The following is a 20,088-nucleotide window of genomic DNA, read 5'->3' on the forward strand; positions in this document are numbered from 1 at the left end:
TCCTGACTGTGCTCATAGTGTATGGACGTGCAGGGTAGTATAACAGTGGTGCCTGTAATTGACACGCAGTAGCCTCCAGCTATACAATTTCAAACTACGGACATCTATGTCTGAAAACAAACTTTTTTTTAATTTTTGTTTTTTAATACAGTTTTACATTTACGCACAGTGGGTGCTAAATTCAAACGTAACAAATAAGTGAACATAAATACGTATCAACCATGTACTGGAGGCTCTCACTCTTCACTGTCGAGAATAGCGGAATCCAGCAAGTCGGGAGGCTGCAGTAAAATAAATAAAAAGGAAACCACTTACAGTACAGTATGCTGTGTTTGGTGCCTATAGAATTGCAGGCTATATATATCTATCTCACCTCCTCCCCGACTGTCGTGCTGGAACTGCTCTCTGCCTCGTCGATCACCATCTTTTCCTCCTCCTCTTCCATAAGATTTAGTCTGCAGAGTCACATTAGACAACATTGTAAGCATGCTCTGTGGATTGGTATTTAGTACATTGGGCTCGGCGGCAGCCTGGAGCCCTGTGACGGGTTATTTTGTGCAATGAAGAAAAAACATCTCACCGATGCAGGACGTCTTGCAGTGTGGACGGAGTCCCTGTGCTCTCGGAGGAAGAGTCTATGGGGCGGCGGCTGGTACGGACGGGCCCACTAATATAACAGGAAATAACAGTAAGGCGATTTTGTATGCGGCAGAACTTTATGGAGGAGATGAGAAGAATGCAGAGAGAGAAAGGATTGCGATGACCACTGAAATCTACAGGAGAATGATAACGGAACCTTTGTACTGATGTCTAATTTGTTTTCTTGGAATCCACTGGGGACACAGACTATGAAATGCAGAGCTTCGGGGCCTTATTCCGTGGTGGACGCAGAAGCGTCATTTGCCGCAGTCGCGTCGGAGTATTTATGCTAATTTAAAACAACTGAGACGCCCACTTGCAGCATCTTAAGTGCACTTCCGTCACTTGTTCGTATTTAGTCGCACCATTGAAACTTGAAGCGACCCAGTGGCCTCCTGTGTGAGCGGCTGTGCTTCTTTGAACGCAGCTGCTCTCAGTGTTACGCCTCCATCGGCTCCGCCACCCCCCGTTACCTTCCAGGAATGCCCGCTAAAATTCTGCGTCAGATTCTGTGCTGCATCTCTATGCGCAGGCGATTTGGTTAGCATGCGTGGTACAACTCGGACGCATGCGTAATAAAAAAAAAACACTGGTCAACCGTGCACATATCGGCTCTGCGTCCGCCTCTGAGGGTCAAATGGGAGTCTCCACCAATAGTAGATAGAACAATTGCCCTTAGTAGAGGCAAGGCTGGGAGGCATGGATCGGAATTGCTCGTTTAGTGGTGTACATCTATGAATCTACCTAAAAGGGGCCGCAACTGATGCGGGACTGGTTGCAGCAAAGATTTCAGCTTTGGCTGTGGCAGCACGTTGTGCCCGCTGGCTAAGGGACTTGGCATGCTGACTCCGAATCCTAAAGAACTTCAGAATCACTTCCCAACCAGTTAGGACAACTGTTATGTCGAAGCCAACATGGCATTAATGCGATGTAAAGTATTATAACGGTGTTGGCTTTAGAACTTTAAGCATGATGGTAAAGCGTCATGTTTAAAGCATTGTAACCGTGTCGGCTTTAAAAGCACTAAATTGCAGGACTATGTCAGCATGCCGGGTTCCACATAAAGCTGTGTGCCAACTTGTCGACCAAAGAACTAGGGGCCTGATTCAGACCCACTCGCGAGCGGCTGTCCGCTCGCAAGTGGGTCGATGTTATGGACTGAGCATGCGCACGACGGAGGGAGCTCCGTCGTGCGCATGCGCCAGACGCGACGAGCGAAGGAAAGTCCTTCGCTCGTTGTGTCCGATCAAAGGGGGCGTGCTGTCAATGTTGATTGACAGCACGCCCCCTTTGGTAGGCGTTCCGGGGGCGTGCCTCCCTGACGGGGGCGTTCCCACGGGAACGCCTCCCGTCAGAAGCCGGCCCACTGACATCACTAGTGATGTCAGTGGGAGTGATTTTGGCTCTGATAGAGCCAAAATCACTCCGGAGCTTGCGGTTGAAAACCTCAACCGCAGGCTCCGGCTCGCAATTTCGATGGTCGCGATGGTCACGACCATCAAAATGCACGCTCGTATAGCCTGTGGGTGGTGACCCACAGCTATACGAGCGTCCAGGAGGACGGTCCATTTTCATGGAGCCCGGCCCTCATTCAGAGCGTGCGCTCTGCTCAGAGCGTACGGCTCTGAATGAGGGCCTAGATCCCATTAGAACTTATTCAAACCTGTGTTATGAAGAGCTGCGTTTCTAAGTATTACCTAAGTCTGTTTGGATTATAGTGAATTCTAGACTATTTTATACCATCCTATGTTCATTTCACACGAGTGCAGCCTGAGAGAAATAAATATAATACAGAGCACGGAGCATTTATACTTGCTCATTGGAACCAGACTATAATATATATATATTAGAGGGTAAAAACTAAAATGTGCTAATACCTGAAATATAGCCTCCATTATGTTTAACTGTCTACTTTGACCGATCAGTGGTACCTATAATTATGAGCTACATTGTATGGTGCATGGGCCCTATATCAATTTTGACCTCAACTTGTTAATATATATCTAATAAAAGTATAGCTCTTATATCACCTGAGTGTCCCCAACAAATAGGTTACTATTCGTCTTTGGCTTTTACACTACCACTTCCCTGGTCTCCTACAACTTTTTTAAGTGGTTGATGTAATACCCAATGATATGGTTAGGCGGCAATCATTTATTCTTACTACACCTTCTCCATTGCAGGATCCATTTCTCTTGAATCCATAGCAGGAATCACAATCTCCTAGTTTATTCAAAAATTTAAAGTCCACCTTTGGTTGAACAGATGGGAGGACTGAATAGTCACATGTAAAAAAGGTCTGTACCTCCGGCAAGAGCACCATTCTCTTCTGGAACACAGAAATCTGGACCATGAGTGAACTCAACTTTAAACCATTATCTAAACTAACATTTACAGTAAGAAACACAGGCCAATTGGACAGAACTTTACACTATAGGAAAATAAACCCTTCCTCTTTAAGATCACGGCTGCAGTGACTACACCGTTAAAAACCAATTGAGCTAATCCCTGATGAAAGAACGGCCCCTGTGGTAGCAGATTTGTCCTTAAAAGGAAGGGTTGACTCAACGACATCCTGGGAAGGTCTGTGGACCAGGCTCAACTAGGCCAATTCCATTCTACTGGACCTCCTTTGTTTAATCTTATTTAGCACTTGGGCAGCTTTGACACTGGTGGAAATAAATCAGTTCACATGCCCATGGAACAGTCTTGGTGTATATAAGTAGCGTTCCCGCTAGGCTGTTTTAGCAGGGTGCCGCGCGCTGCCCGATTTCAAAAGGGCAGAATGCGCCCTGCCTGTTTTTGCGGGTGCCGTCCCCGCCTGCGGGCCTTTGGCGCACGCCAGAGTGCCCTTTTTCCAGGTCCGGCGCTGGACCTAGAGTGAACACTACATAAGTAACTCCTGCGGATCCATGGTCCTCGCGCAAAACTGGCTAACCCCATCTGCCCACATTCTGCTGAAGGATAACAAGAGATATGGTAAGAACTTACCTTTGTTATCTCTGTTTCTACGAAGTCCATAGGGTCCACAGGGTTGACCTTGGGGTATAGCTTGGATCTGGATCCACGGGCACCATACAGTTAAAGCTTTAGCTTCCAGGATGCACTTGGGTCCTCCTCTATACCCCGCCCCCGAGCCACAGGCACCTCAGTTGGTAAGTAGCCTAGGCCGAAGGAGGAGACTAAACAGAGAGAAGGAAGACTGGAACACACAAGAAACCATACTCACAGAAATGGGAGACGGAAACACCGGTGACCAGTACCACAGCCCATTTGAAGCCAGGTGCGTCAGGGCGGGCGCCCTGTGGACCCTATGGACTTCGTAGAAACAGAGATAACAAAGGTAAGTTCTTACCATATCTCTTGTTTTCTACTTCAGGGTCCACAGGGTTGACCTTGGGGATGTCCCAAAGCAGTTCAACTAAGGGCGGGGACGCTCCTGAGCAGAAAGGAGAATCCTGCGCCCGAAGGATGCATCCTGAGAGGCACAGGTGTCAAACGCATAAAACCTCAAAAATGTCTGAATTGAAGACCAAGTGGCTGCCTTGCACAGCTGAACAGCGGAGGCACCACGTCTAGCAGCCCAAGAAGGGCCTACAGACCGAGTGGAATGAGCCTTAACCGAGGCTGGAACAGGCAAACGTTCCTGTATATAAGCCTCCCTAATAACAGAACAAAGCCAACGGGCTAAAGTTTGTTTGTTGGCAGGCCAACCCCTCTTGTGAAAACCAAAGAGGATGAACAACGAATCGGACTTCCTAACAGAGGCCGTCCGTTCAACATAAATTCTGAGAGCCCGGACCACGTCCAGCGAAGCCTCGCCAGCCGTAAGACCCGGAGCCTGAAAAGCTGGCACCACAAGTTCCTGATTTATGTGGAACTTAGAAACCACTTTAGGCAAAAACTCAGGAAGGGGGGGGGCTACGGGAAAGTGCCCCCAACTCGGATACCCTCCTGGCCGAAGCAAGAGTCAGGAGAAACACAGTCTTAAGTGTTAACCACTTGAGGTCAACCGACTCAAGAGGCTCAAAAGGAGGTCCCTGCAGGACCCGAAGAACCACCGCCAAGTCCCACGGAGCCACTGGAGGCACAAAGGGAGGCTGGAGCCTCAGAACACAATCCTTCGTTGGAACCACACTGACAGGGCCGATACATAAACTTTGAGGGAAGCAAGCCGTAAGCCCAGGTCAAGACCTGACTGCAGAAATGCCAAAATCCTAGAAAACTCTGAACACCCGAGGGTCATAGCTTCTAGACTCGCACCACTGAAAGTAAGTGTGCCACACTCTGTGGTAAATCCGTGCAGAGGCAGGTTTACGTGCCCTAAGCATGGCACTGTTGACAGAGCTTGAAAAGCCCCAGGACCTTAAGACGGCTGTCTCAAGAGCCACGCTGTCAAAGACAGTCGACCCAGATCCGGGTAAAGGCAGGGACCCTGAGACAGCAGATCCCGACGTTGAGGCAGGAGCGTCTACAGACAGGCCCCTGAGATCGGAGTACCAAGGACGTCTGGGCCAAGCTGGAGCCACCAGCAGAAACGTGCCTCCGTCCTGTTTGATCTTTCTGAGTACCCGAGGGAGCAGGGAGACTGGAGGAAACTGATACGCTAGGTGAAACGACCATTTCACTGACAACGCATCCACTAGGCTTGCGCCTGCGTCCCTTGTCCTTGAGCCATATATGGGCAACTTGTAATTGTGACGAGAGGCCATCAGGTCCAATTCCGGCAGTCCCCACCTGTCCACGAGAAGTTGAAACACCTCTGGGTGAAGCGACCATTCCCCGGGATGCACGTCGTGACGGCTGAGGAAGTCTGCCTCCCATTTGAGGACTCCCGGGACGAAGACTGCCGATATTGCTGGAAGGTGGCACTCCGCCCAAGTCAGGATTTGGGACATTTCCAACATCGCAGCTCGACTGCGAGTTCCTCCCTGGTGATTTATGTATGCCACCGTGGTGGCGTTGTCTGATTGCACCTGAACTGCTCTTCTGAGAAGAACGGTGCCTAACGCCAGAAGAGCACGGTACACTGCCCGTAGCTCTAGAATGTTTATGGGAAGGACGGCCTCCTCCGCCGACCAACGGCCCTGAAGAGACAACGAGCCGGTCACTGCCCCTCAACCCCGGAGACTGGCATCTGTCGTGAGCAGAACCCAGTCCGGAATCCAAAAGGGGCGACCCTGGCTGAGATGAGCTGACTGCAGCCACCACACCAAGGACCAGCGCACTTCCGGGGACAATACCAGCATCTGGGATCATATCCGGCGGGACAACCCGTTCCATTCCACAAGAATCTGCCCCTGCAGGGGTCTGGAATGGAACTGGGCGAACTCCACCATGTCGAATGCCGACACCATGGACCCCAGTGAATGTATTGACACCCTGCCACTGCTCAAGCAACCGTGTATCCTCAGTTGTAGGGAGGATACCTTTTCCAGAGTCAAGAAAACCCTTTGTTGACTGGAGTCCAGAAGTGCTCCCAGATGGACCATCCGTTGAGATGGGATCAGAGACGACTTCTTCCAATTTATTAACCACCCGTGTGCTTGAAGACAAGCAATTGTCAGGTGGAGATGATGAAGAAGCACCTCCGGGGAGCTCGCCAGCAGCAGCAGATCGTCCAGGTACGTCAGCATCCGTATACCCTGACCCCGAAGGTAGACAGCCATGACTGCCATCACCTTGGTGAAAACCCTTGGAGCCGTGGAAAGACCGAAAGGCAACGCCCGAAATTGGTAGTGATGGTTTAGGATAGCAAACCTCAAGTACCGCTGATGTGCCGGTGCTATGGGCACATGGAGATAGGCGTCCTGGATATCGAGGGAGACCATGAAGTCCCCCGGTTCCATCGCCAGGATGATGGACCGCAATGTTTCCATCCTGAACTTGGGAACTCTGAGGTACTTGTTCAGAGACCTTAAATTCAGAATAGGGCGATGAGACCCATTGGGTTTCTGCACCAGAAGCAGAGATAGGAAGCTTTGGACTCGTCCAGCGAAGGACTCGTGCAAAAAAATTGGTGGGGCGGCCTGCACCGAAACGACAGGGCGTACCCCTGAGAGACTACTTCTCGAACCCAAGCATCCATGGTGGTACTGAACCAAGACTGGGCGAATCTGAGAAGTCGGCCTCCCACTCTGGGGTCCCCCAGAGAGAGGCCCGTCCCGTCAGGCCGCAGGTTTATCCTCCTGTTTGGAAGAGGGGCGCCGAGCATTCCATGCCTGCTTTGGTCGCTGAATGTCTCGGGAAGGACTGGCCCTTGGCCTTACCCTGAACCCGAAAGGACCGAAAAGGCAGTGCTCCTCACCCTAGCCGGCGCAGAAGCTGAAGGGAGGAAAACCGACTTGGACTTAGCCAAGGTATCCACTATTTTGTCCAAATCCGGACATAATAGCAAATCTCCATTAAAGGGGAGACCTCCAGACCCTTTTTAGAGTCCGCATCAGCCCTCCAGGACCGCAGCCACAAGGATCTCCGAGTAGACACGGCCGAAACTCTAGAGGTTAACATGCTTGCGTCCAATGACGCTTCCCCAATATAGGAATCGGCATCCCTCATTTGTGCCACTAATGCTCTCTGAACATCCGGAACACCGTCCGTAAGAGAATCCTCCAAGGCTGTGGCCCAGTTCTCAATGGCTTTAGCCACGCAGGAAATGGCCATGGACGGGCGCGCCACCGCTCCGGAGAGCGAGTAAATGGACTTCAAACAAATCTCCACTTTCCTGTCCGTTGGATCCTTTAAAGAGGAAATAGACGGCAATGGTAGCGTAGCGGTTTTAACCAAGCGAGTGACATGTGAATCCACCGCCGGTGGAGTCTCCCATTTCCTGCAATGATCCTCAGGAAAGGGATAATGAGAAGCCAACCTTTTCTGCGGTTGGAATATCTTTGCTGGGTAATTGCCAGGCCGCCGCCATATGATCCGCCAACTGATCGGACAGAGGGAACACATTAGAAATAACCTTTGCTTTCTTGAAGTCAGGAAACTTCGACTTAGGGACCGGTGCCTCCTCTTCTATATTGAGAATAGCCCGCACCGCCCTAACTAATGCTGGAATATTAATGGAGGACCTAGGCTCAACCTCCTGTCCCACAGCATCCAAATCAGAATCCTCATGGACCTCTCCATCATCTGAAGAGGGATCCGATTCTGATACCGGCGCAGTGAGTAAACTCACAACAGGCCGCTTAGTCGCCTTCTGTGGCACATCACCCTGCAAAAATGACTGAAAAGCCGAGGATGAAGCCGCCAAACTCTGTAACGAGTTGGAGAGAACATCCACCCAAGGCGGAGGAGCCGACTGAGGGAAGCCCTGAAAAGGAACTACAGACTGTTGTGATACAGGGGGAGGCTGGACATACACAGGCAGCCCCGAATACTGTCTCACAGTCTGGGCCCCGGAGGGAGACCACAATACCTGCGGAATATCCGGGGAATGGGAGATAGAGTGCTGGGACAATGCCCCAGAAGGGGTCACTGTAGGGATCGACATCTGCAATAGATGTCAGCACTTGTGAAAACATCGCCCAAGGGGGGTCCTGCTGCATAGGGGGTATAGAGGGGCCTGGTGCCAGCTGGCACTGCCCGCAAAGACCATCCAGAGATAAATCCTCCCATTAACACCAGCAGAACAGCGTCTGCAGGAAAGCAACACAGGAGCCCCGAAGTGCTCAGTCTCCTCATCAGACATGATAACAAGAGATATGGTAAGAACTTACCTTTGTTATCTCTGTTTCTACGAAGTCCATAGGGTCCACAGGGTGACCTTGGGGTATAGCTGGATCCTGGATCCTCGGGCACCACGGAGTTAAAGCTTTCAGCTGCTCCCAGGATGCACTTGGGTCCAACCTCCCCTATACCCCGCCCCCGAGCCACAGGCACCTCAGTTGGTAAGCAGCCCAGGCCGGAGGAGGAGACGAAACAGAGAGAAGGAAGACTGGAACACACAAGAACCATACTCACAGAAACGGGAGACGGAAAACCGGTGACCAGTCACACAGCCCATATGAAGACAGGTGCGTCAGGGCGGGTGCCCTGTGGACCCTATGGACTTCGTAGAAACAGAGATAACAAAGGTAAGTTCTTACCATATCTCTTGTTTTCTACTTCAGGGTCCATAGGGGTCCACAGGGTGACCTTGGGGATGTCCCAAAGCAGTCCAACTAAGGGCGGGGACGCTCCTGTGCTGATAGGAGAACCCGGCGCCCAAAGGATGCATCCTGAGAGGCAAAGGTGTCAAACGCATAGAACCTCAAAAAGGTCTGAATGGAAGACCAGGTGGCCGCCTTACAGAGCTGAACAGCAGAGGCGCCACGTCTAGCAGCCCAAGAGGGACCCACAGACCGAGTGGAATGAGCCTTAACAGAGGCTGGAACAGGTAAACCCTCCTGCATATAAGCCTCAATAATAACAGAACGAAGCCAACGGGCTAGAGTCTGTTTGTTGGCAGGCCAACACCTCTTGTGAAAACCAAAGAGGATAAACAAAGAATCCGACTTCCTCACAGAACTAGTCCGGTCCACATAAACCTGGAGTGCACAGACAACGTCTAAGGAAGTCACCCCAGCCGAAAGATCAGGCGACTGAAAGGCTGGTACAACAATTTCCTGATTAATGTGGAACCTGGAAACCACCTTAGGCAGGAAATCAGGACGAGTGCGAAGCACCGCTCTGTCCTGATGAAAAATCAGAAAAGGGGGACGACAAGAAAGCGCCCCCAAATCTGAAACCCTCCTGGCAGAAGCAATTGCCAAGAGGAAAACAGTTTTAAAAGTTAGCCACTTGAGCTCCACTGACTCCAAGGGCTCAAAAGGCGGACCCTGTAAGGCCCGAAGAACCACCGCCAAATCCCACGGGCCACAGGTGGCACAAAGGGAGGCTGGATTCTCAAAACTCCCTGGAAAAAGGTGTGTACGTCCGGCATACCAGCGATCCTGCGCTGGAACCACACCGACAGAGCAGACACGTGCACCTTCAGCGAGGAAAGACGTAATCCTAAGTCCAAACCCGACTGAAGGAAAGCCAGAATACGCGAAACCCGGAACACCTGGGGATCATAGTTTCTGGCTTCGCACCACTGAAAGAAAGTGTGCCACACTCTGTGATAGATCCTCGCGGAAGCAGGCTTGCGCGCCCTCAGCATGGTGGTAATAACGGAGCTAGAAAAGCCCCGAGACCTCAGGACGGCTGTCTCAAGAGCCACGCCGTCAAAGATAGTCGACTCAGATCCGGGTGAAGACAGGGCCCCTGAGACAACAGGTCCCGCCGTTGAGGTAGGAGGAACGGAGCGTCGATGGACAAGCTCCGCAGATCGGAGTACCACGGCCTTCTGGGCCACGCTGGGGCCACCAGGATCAGTGTGCCTCCGTCCTGTTTGAACTTGCGCAGGACCCGAGGCAGCAGAGATATTGGAGGAAACAAGTAAGCCAGCTGAAACAGCCATCTCACCGACAGCGCGTCTATCAGACTTGCGCCTGCGTCCCTTGTCCTTGACCCGTACACGGGCAGCTTGTGATTGTGACGGGACGCCATCAGGTCCAGCTCTGGCAGCCCCCACTTGTCCACGAGTAGTTGGAATACCTCTGGATGAAGCGACCATTCCCCGGGATGCACGTCGTAACGGCTGAGGAAGTCTGCCTCCCAATTGAGGACTCCTGGGATGAAAACTGCCGAGAGAGCTGGAAGATAGCGCTCCGCCCAAGCCAGGACGCGGGACACCTCCGACATCGCAGCTCGACTGCGAGTCCCTCCCTGGTGATTGATGTACGCCACCGTGGTGGCGTTGTCTGACTGCACCTGAACGGCCCTTCCGTGAAGAGCGGTGCCGGACGACTGCAGGGCTCTGTATACTGCCCTCAGTTCCAGGATGTTGATGGGAAGAATCGCTTCCTTCGCCGACCAACGACCCTGAAGTGACAAGGAGCCTGTCACCGCCCCCCAACCCCAAGACTGGCATCTGTCGTGAGCAGAACCCATTCCGGGATCCAAAAGGGGCGCCCCTCTAGGAGATGAGCTGTCTGCAGCCACCAGGCTAGGGACAGACGCACCTCCGAGAACAACACCAGCATCTGAGAGCGGATCCTGTGTGGCAATCCGTTCCATTCCGAAAGAATTAGCCCCTGCAGGGCCTGGAATGGAACTGGGCAAACTCCACCATGTCGAATGCCGACACCATGGACCCCAAAACTCTCATCGCTGAGTGCACCGACACTCTGCCACTGCTCAGACAGCCGTGAATCCGCAGCTGTAAGGAGGAGACCTTCTCTGGAGTCAGAAAAATCCGTTGCTGACGAGAGTCCAGCAGGGTCCCCAAATGAACCATCCGCTGTGATGGGATGAGGGAGGACTTCTTCCAGTTGATCAACCAGCCGTGCGCCTGTAGACAAGCGACCGTCAGGTGGAGATGCTGGATCAGTACCTCCGGGGAGCTTGCCAGCAAGAGGAGGTCGTCTAGATACGGTAGCAACCGTATCCCCTGGCTCCGAAGGTGAGCCGCCATGACCGCCATCACCTTGGTAAATACCCTTGGTGCCGAGGAGAGACCAAAGGGTAGAGCCCTGAATTGGTAGTGGTTGTGGAGAATAGCAAACCGCAGAAACTGTTGGTGCGATGTTGCTATAGGCACATGGAGGTAGGCGTCCTGGATATCCAGGGAGACCATATAATCCCCCGGTTCCATCGCCAGAATGATGGAACGCAAAGTTTCCATCCTGAATTTGGGAACCCTGAGAAACCTGTTCAGGGACTTCAAATTGAGGATGGGGCGATGAGAGCCATTGGGTTTCTGCACCAGAAACAGCGTAGAGTAATACCCCATCCCACGTTGAGACTGTGGTACGGGTATAATGACCCCCGCCGTCAGCAAGGCCTCTATGGCTTCCTGAACCTGCAAGGCCTTGGTTTTGTCCTGAGAAGGACTTGTGCAAAAAAAAACAAAAAAAAACTGGCAAGGCGGCCTGTGCCGAAAAGACAGGGCGTACCCCTGGGAGACCACTTCTCGCACCCAGGCATCCGTGGTGGTATTGTGCCAGCACTGGGCGAATTGAAGAAGTCAGCCTCCCACTCTGGGGTCCCCCAGAGGGAGGCCCGTCCCATCACGCAGAAGGCTTATCTTCTGGCTTGGAAGAAGGGCGCCTAGCACTCCAGGCTTGCTTCTTTGGCTTTGAGGCGGTCTTGGGTGCGGACTGCCTCGGGAAGGACTGACCCTTTGCCTTGCCCTGAACCCGAAAGGAACGAAACGCCGAGCTCCGGACCTTAGCAGGTGTAGTAGCTGAAGGGAGGAAGGCTGACTTGGATTTCGCCAGGGTATCTATTATTTTGTCCAGGTCCAGACCAAATAGTAATTCTCCATTAAAAGGTAAGGCCTCCAAGCCTTTCTTTGAATCCGCGTCTGCTCTCCAAGACCGCAACCACAAGGATCTACGAGCAGACACTGCTGCCGCCGAAACCCTAGAGGTCAACAGGCTAGCATCCAAAGATGCTTCTCCAATGTAGGAGGCGGCATCTCTCATCTGTCCTAACAACGCCCTCTGGACGTCCGGAGCTTCATCCGTAAACGCGTCCTCCAAGGCGTTGGCCCACCCCTCAATGGCCTTGGCCACCCAGGAGATGGCCATGGACGGCCGGGCTACCGCCCCTGAGAGAGAATAAATAGACTTTAAACAAGTCTCCACCTTCCTGTCCGTAGGATCCTTCAGCGAGGATATAGACGGCAATGGCAAAGTAGCACTCCTGATGAGGCGTGTTACATGGGAATCGACTGCAGGCGGAATTTCCTATTTCTTACAATGCGCCTCCGGGAATGGATAATTGGACGCCAAGCGTTTCTGTGGCAGGAAACGCTTACTGGGTGTCTGCCAGGCCACCGCCATGTGATCAGTCAACTGATCAGACAAGGGGAACGCTGCAGAAGTAACCTTAGCTCTTTTAAAACTAGGATACCTCGACTTGGGAGCGGGTGCCTCATCCTCAATCAGAAGAATGGCCCGCACCGCCTTAACCAGAGCCCGCACATTGATGGAAGACTTAGTGTCTACCTCCTGGACTGAGGCATCTGAGGCAGAGTCATCCTGCACCTTACCATCATCCGAGGACACCTCAGAATCCGGAAGATGCGCAGCCTGCGCCATGACTGAGCGTTTAGACGCCCTGGAGGGCACGTCACTGCGCAACATCGACTGAAAAGCCGAAGATGTTGCCGCCAAATCTTGGACAGTGTGGGAAAGCGCATCCACCCAGGGTGGAGGAGCTGCCACAGGAGCCTGAAACGGCACCACAGCCTGCTGTGCCACAGGGGTGGACTGAATATACATTGGCAACCCCGCATAGGGACCAACAGGCTGAGACCCCGGGGGAGTCTGCAATAATTGTGGGACACCCGGGGAATGGGGGATGGCAGGCTGGGGCAACGCCCTAGTAGGGGGCGGCAGTCGGGACCAACAGACGGTCCGCGATGGACACCAGCACCTGGGAAAACATCGCCCATGGTGGCTCCTGCGACATGGGAGGTTTAGACATACCAGGGAGCGCCTGGCACCGTCCACACAGGCCGTCCTGTGACAAATCCTCCCTATCCACTCCTGCAGAACAGCGCCTGCAGGAGAACAATACCGGAGCCCCGGAGTGCTCAATCTCCTTCTCGGACATGACGTTGGAAGAAAACGTGCGCACTCACCCGTGTGCTGGACAACAGCCCACAATATGGCACCGTGTAGCACACAACTGTATGTGACGGACCTCACCAATACGTGATCTATATAGGTGAGGTCAGTAGAAACACCCTTCCCCCGCACACCTGTAGGGCTTGTAGGAGAAGGAAAGGGATAGGTACAGGCTGACAGTAAGTAGAAAAAAGACACAGACAGGCAGCACTAGCAAAAGTCACATACCATGCAGGAAGACATACTCACTGCACCTTTCCACTACAATCAACCTCCCAGATTCAGTGTCTGGGAGGGCTATAGTGCTGTGTACACTGTCCTTAATCAGGGGAGAGGTACACAGGGGGACCGGTCCGCGTGCTCCCTGAGAGTATCCACGCTGCCACAGAGAAAATGGCCGCTGGAGACCTCAGAGGAGGAGTGGCCGAGTATCTGCAGCTCAGCGACGCCAGACTCCGAGCTGAAAGGCGCGCTGAGCTGAGGGGAGGAGCCGCTAGACAGGGAAGGCTTCCTCCCCTGGCTAGCATATTAACCCCCGGGTTGCCGGCATCCCGCTTGCCGCGATATTAACCCTGGTGGTCTAGTGGTCTGGCGGGTATGCCTCCGCTGGAGGGGGGGCCCGCCGCCACCGCTAGCGCCCCCGGTCTGTCCCCTAGACCGGGGGCATGGGACTGCATTTGAAAGGAACCCGCGCACCGCCGCTAATCAGCGGTGCGCGGCTTACCTGATCTCCCCGGCGTCTTCCGGCAGCAGTCCCGGGGGAAGCCAGAGTCCGGCTAGTACACACTCTGGCTTCCCCCGCCGCGATCCCCAGTTCAGTGCTGGCGTCGCGGCGCCAGCAGGGAGAAGGAGCGGCAGCGTGGGCGTCTGTACAGACAGCCCAGCGCTGCTGCTCTAGAGAAAAAACATAGTAAAAAATAAATAAATTTAACTAAGTTAAATAAAAAATTAAAAGCTTTAGGGGGCTGCTCCTGCAGCCCACCCCGCAGGGTGACCCGACTCCGGCCGGGCACCATCTAAAACTGAGGTGCCTGTGGCTCGGGGGCGGGGTATAGGGGAGGTTGGACCCAAGTGCATCCTGGGAGCAGCTGAAAGCTTTAACTCTGTGGTGCCCGAGGATCCAGGATCCAGCTATACCCCAAGGTCACCCTGTGGACCCCTATGGACCCTGAAGTAGAAACAGTAATTATACAATAAATACTTATCAGCAGAGGACATACGGTGTTAACACCCTCGCACTCACCAGCATGCAACACAAACAGGCCCAAAAATATGGTACTGTGTAGCACACAACAGTATGTGACTGACCTCACAAATACATGATTTATAAAAGTGAGGTTAATAGAAAAACGCCCCTCCCCCACACACCTTCGGGCTGTAGGAGAAGCAAAGGGATAGATATAAGCTGACAGCAAGTAGAGAATAAGTACAGACAGCAGCACTAGCAAAGTCACATACAATGCAGGAAGATTGTACTTACTGCACCAATCGCTGCCCTCAACCACCCAGATTCAGTGTCTGGGGGGAGTTATAGCGCTGTGTACACTGTCCTTTTGGTGGGGAGAGGTACTCAGGGGGACCTGACCATGCACCTGCCTGGGAGCCTGCGTTATAGCCGGAGAGCTCTGAGGAGGAGTGGCCAGCAGAGGAGCAGCTCAGCGACGCCAGTACACGTGAGAAAAGGCGCGCTGAGCTGAGGGGAGGAGCCGCTAAACCAGGGAAGGCTGCCTCCCCTGGCTAGTATTTAACCCCAGGGATGCCGGTTCCCCTCCGGAACTTATACCCTGGTGGTCCAGCGGAGCGCGGGGTATGCCTGCATGAGGGGGAGCCCGCCGCCACTACTAGCGCCGCCGGTCTGTCCCCAGAGACCGGCGGCAACTGACTGCATTTATCCCCGCGAGCGGCGCTAAGAGCACTGCTCGCAGCTTACCTGTTCCCCGTAGAGTCCGGCAGCAGTCAGAGGGAGGTCCCGGAGCCATGCTAGGACTAACTCCGGGGTCCCGCTGCGATCGCCAGATCAGTACTGGCGTCGCAGCGCCAGCGGGGTGTTGAAGCGGCAGCATGGACGTCCAGAAGGACAGTCCTATGCTGCTGCATTAAGTGTAAAACAAGAGAAAAAATAAAAAACTTTTCTTCTGTAAAAATAAAGCTAAGGGGCTGCTCCTGCAGCCCCACTGCACAGTGCAACTGACTTCGGCCGGCACCAAACTGAAACTGAGGTGCCTGTGGCTTGGGGGCGGGGTATAGAGGAGGACCCAAGTGCATCCTGGGAGCTAAAGCTTTAACTGTATGGTGCCCGTGGATCCAGATCCAAGCTATACCCCAAGGTCAACCCTGTGGACCCCCTATGGACCCTGAAGTAGAAATATGGATTTAGAGACTACTCTCATGGATATATATAAGAGATTTCTACTGATATAATCCATCTCCAAATTTTTCACTCCGGATATGAACAATGCCAATACGGCTGGAACATTTTGTCCCTTTGGGCTGATGTAGGCTACTGCTGTAGCGTTGTCTGACTGAACTTTTATGGGATTCTCCTGCAAAAGATGTCCCTGAGTAAAGCGTTTTAAGACCACCCTTATCTCTAGGATAGTGGCTGGATGTCTGGCCTACTTCTACCCTGAACCAAGTCATGAAGAAATACGGTGCCCCAATCCCAAACGCTGGGTCCATTTTCAAAACTATAAAATCTCAAATGGCAAAAGGATGGATCCTGTTGAGTTGGTCTGCCTTCAACCACCAATAAGCGGTAGAGGTTTCTCGGGGACAGAGATATCTGTTAAGAAGTCAGACTTGCCGTGCTTCAAAAAGAGTAGTATCTGGAATGACTGATTGTAAATGTGCAAACTGTATTGCCTTGGATGTCAAGACCATTGACATGAAAACTCATGTGCAGCAGAACCAAAATCCATCGGCAAGCTTACAAACTTTTCACCAAAATCTGGCATCTATTGCGTCCACCGAAAGAACACCATCTTAATTAAGAGAAATGGAATAATCATTATCCTCCTGGCTCTCAGCAGTGCGTCCAAAGACCAGAATAATTGTTGTAAATTTGCAGGGGCCTGGTCCAAATTGAAGCGCCCAAATTTGAAAATGGTGAGACCGCACAGCGAATCAGAGAAGGCACTGGTGAACCGAATACATTTCAACAAGCTAGCAGGCATTCCATGGACACCATTAAATTGTCCTGTCACATTACTGTTCCTAACAACTCCATATTGAACATGTCTACCTAAACAAAATAGATTTAGAGCCTTTTGCAAAAGCCTGCGAGATGCAGGGATGGGCGCTATAGCACGTATTTATAAAGCAGCAATAATTTTAAAAGGCTAAACCAACCTGGTTTTGGCATTTAAATGGTTTCTGTTTCAAAAATACAGGCGAGGTAGCCTGTATTATTGAAGCAGAAACCATTTAAATGCCAAAACCAGGTTGGTCTAGCCTTTTAAAATTATTGCTGCTTTAAAAATACGTGCTAACGCACCCAAATAGCGCCCGTCCCTGCATCTTGTAGGTTATCATACTCAGTGGAGTCACATTATTATAACTACCAGCTAATAGCCAGAGTAACCGCCGTGTGCAGCACGCACAGCAGCTAGACGGGCCGGGAGTGGCCTAATAAGGTGCTGGTAGGTTGGCACAGGTATCTGGAGCCATGCTGACTGCAGTGCATCCCACAGCTGCTGGAAGGTGCGTGGTGGAGTATCCATAGAGCGATTCCAACGATCGAGGTGGTTCCACAGATGCTCAATTGGGTTCAAGTCCGGGGAATTAGGGGGCAAAGGGAAGTACTTTGAAGTCTTGGTCATGCTCGTCCAACCACTTTGGACATTTCTAGCCGTGTGACATGTTGCATTGTCTTGCTGGAAGATCCCATCCGCCTCAGGGAAGACAATCAGCATGTATGGGTGTACGTGCTCTGCAAGGATGGATTCATAACCACATCGGTTGAGGGTGCCTTCCACATGGATGAGTGGCCCCAGAGAATGCCATGAAAACATTCCCCAGACCATACTGCTGCCACCACCAGCTTGTGTTCCTCCAGCAGTGTTTGCAGGGTGTTTGTTCTCCGATGTTTCTACTTCAGGGTCCATAGGGGGTCCACAGGGTTGACCTTGGGGTATAGCTGGATCTGGATCCATGGGCACCACGCAGTTAAAGCTTTAGCTGCTCCCAGGATGCACTTGGGTCCGTCCTCCTCTATACCCCGCCCCCGGCCACAGCACCTCAGTTTGAGTTGGTGCCCGGCCGGAGTCGGGTCACCTGCGCAGGGGGGCTGCAGGAGCAGCCCCCAAAAGCTTTCTATTTTTATTTAAAAAAAAAAAAAAAAAAGAGCCTGTTAGATTTTTATTTTAAAACAGAGGCTCTAGTGTGGCAGCGACGGGCTGTCTATGCAGACGCCCACGCTGCCGCTCTCCTTCCCCGCTGGCGCCGCGACGCCAGTACTGCACTGGGGATCGCGGCGGGAGGCCAGAGTCCGTACTAGCCGGACTCTGGGTCCCTCCCTGGACTGCTGCCGGAGTCGCCGGGGACAAGGTAAGCCGCGAGTCGCCGATTAGCGGCGGCTCGCGGGTTTTGCCTGCAGATGCAGTCCTTTGCCCCCGGTCCTAGGGGACAGACCGGGGGCCGCTAGCGGTGGCGGCGGGCTCCCCCTCTGAGGAGGAATAACCCGTGGGACCACTAGACCACCAGGGATATATGGCAAGCGGGATGCCGGCAAGCCCTGGGGTTAATATGCTAGCCAGGGGAGGAAGCCTTCCCTGTTTAGCGGCTCCTCCCCTCAGCTCAGCGCGCCTTTCAGCACGGAGTCTGGCGTCGCTGAGCTGCAGCTACTCGGCCACTCCTCCTCTGAGGTCTCCAGCGGCCATTTTCTCACAGTGGCAGCGCAGATCTTCAGGGAGCACGCGGACCGGTCCCCCTGTGTACCTCTCCCCTGATTAAGGACAGCGTACACAGCACTATAGCCCTCCCAGACACTGAATCTGGGCAGGTTGATTGTAGTGGAAAGGTGCAGTGAGTATATCTTCCTGCATGGTATGTGACTTTTGCTAGTGCTGCCTGTCTGTGCTTATTTTCCGCTTACTGTCAGCTTATACCTATCCCTTTACTTCTCCTACAAGCCCTACAGGTGTGTGGGGGAGGGGCGTTTCTACTGACCTCACTTATATAGATCACGTATTTGTGAGGTCCGTCACATACAGTTGTGTGCTACACAGTGCCGTATTGTGGGCTGTTGTTTAGCACACCGGTGAGTGCGTTTTCTTCTGCCCTGTTGCCAGATATATTTTTTGACTATATAATATATTCTGTCATGTCAGACGAGGAGGTTGAGCGCTCAGTGGCTCCGGTGTTGGCCTCCTGCGGACGCTTTTCTACAGGAGTAGATAGGGAGGATTTGTCACAGGATGGCCTGTGTAGTCGATGCCAGGTGGCTCCTGGCCCATCCAGACCTTCTCTGGCGCAGAAACCACCGTGGGCGATGTTTTCTCAAGTGCTGGTGTCTATTGCGGACCGTCTGTCGGTCCCGACTGCTCTCCCTACTAGGTCGTTGCCCCAGCCGACCATCCCCCATTCCCCGGGTGTCCCGCAGTTATTGCGGAGTCCTCCTGGGTCTCAGTCGGTGGGTCCCTATGCGGGGTTGCCTATGTATATACAGGCTTCCCCTGTGCCGCAGCAGCCTGTGGTACCTTTTCAGGCCCCTATGGTGACTCCTCCACCCTGGGTGGATGTGCTCTCCAACTCCGTGCAAAATTTGGCGGCCGCTTCCTCGGCTTTTCAGTCAATGTTGCAGACTGACATGCCTTCTAGGATTTCAAAACGCCCCCTCATGACACGGGCTGCTCAGGTATCGGACTCAGAGGGTTCCTCAGATGATGGGGAGGTCCCTGATGACACTGACTCGGACGCCTCGGTCCAGGAAATGGATACCAAGTCGTCCATTAATGTGCGAGCACTAGTTAGGGCGGTGCGAGCTATTCTTCTTATAGAGGATGAGGCACCGGTTCCTAAGTCGAAGATTCCTAGTTTCAAAAAAACTAAGGTGGCTTCTGCGGTGTTTCCCCTGTCGGATCAGTTGACGGATCATATGGCGGTAGCTTGGCAGGCGCCCAGTAAGAGATTCCTTCCTCAGAAGCGGTTGGCTTCTAATTACCCCTTCCCTGAGGCACATTGTAAAAAATGGGAAACTCCACCGGCGGTGGATTCCCATGTCACCCGTTTAACTCGGGGCGCCACCTTACCATTACCGTCGATATCCTCGCTGAAGGATCCCACGGACAGGAAAGTTGAGACTTGTTTAAAGTCTATTTACTCCCTCTCCGGGGCGGTGGCCCGACCGTCCATGGCCATCTCCTGGGTGGCCAAGGTCATTGAGGGGTGGGCCAATGCATTGGAAGATACCTTCCCGGACGACGCTCCGGATGTCCAGCGGGCGTTGTTGGGACAAATGAGGGACGCTGCTTCTTACATTGGAGAAGCTTCTTTAGATGCTAGTCTGCTGACCTCGCGGGTATCGGCTGCAGCGGTGTCTGCCCGCCGATCCTTATGGTTGCGGTCCTGGAGAGCGGACTCTGATTCAAAGAAAGGTCTGGAGGCCTTACCTTTCAATGGGGAATTACTATTTGGTCCGGACTTGGACAAAATAGTGGACACCCTGGCTAAATCCAAGTCGGCCTTCCTCCCTTCGGCGGCACTGCCTGCTAAGGTTCGGAGTTCGGCTTTTCGTTCCTTTCGGGTTCAGGGTAAGGCGAAAGGTCAGTCCTTCCCGAGACAGTCTGCG

The 20,088-nt window shown here is 52.9% G+C and overlaps 1 protein-coding gene across 4 annotated transcripts in view; it reads right to left on the reverse strand.

The window, feature by feature from the left end:
- Positions 1-10: 10 nt before the first annotated feature.
- The window catches only part of STAG3 (STAG3 cohesin complex component), a 183,949-nt gene continuing 163,871 nt past the window's right edge, over positions 11-20,088 (reverse strand). For all 4 annotated transcript variants that reach the window (XM_088446139.1, XM_088446141.1, XM_088446137.1 and 1 more), the window contains 3 exons: positions 581-667; positions 374-455; positions 11-281 (listed from right to left, as the gene is read on the reverse strand). In XM_088446139.1, the coding sequence (XP_088302265.1) occupies positions 237-281; positions 374-455; positions 581-667 (214 nt within the window). In that variant the 3' untranslated portion in view covers positions 11-236. The remainder of the gene's footprint in view (positions 282-373; positions 456-580; positions 668-20,088) is intronic.

Source organism: Taudactylus pleione, unplaced genomic scaffold, assembly GCF_031769625.1.
Source record: "Taudactylus pleione unplaced genomic scaffold, aTauple2 ptg000393l, whole genome shotgun sequence".
Taxonomy (NCBI): Eukaryota; Metazoa; Chordata; class Amphibia; order Anura; family Myobatrachidae; genus Taudactylus; species Taudactylus pleione.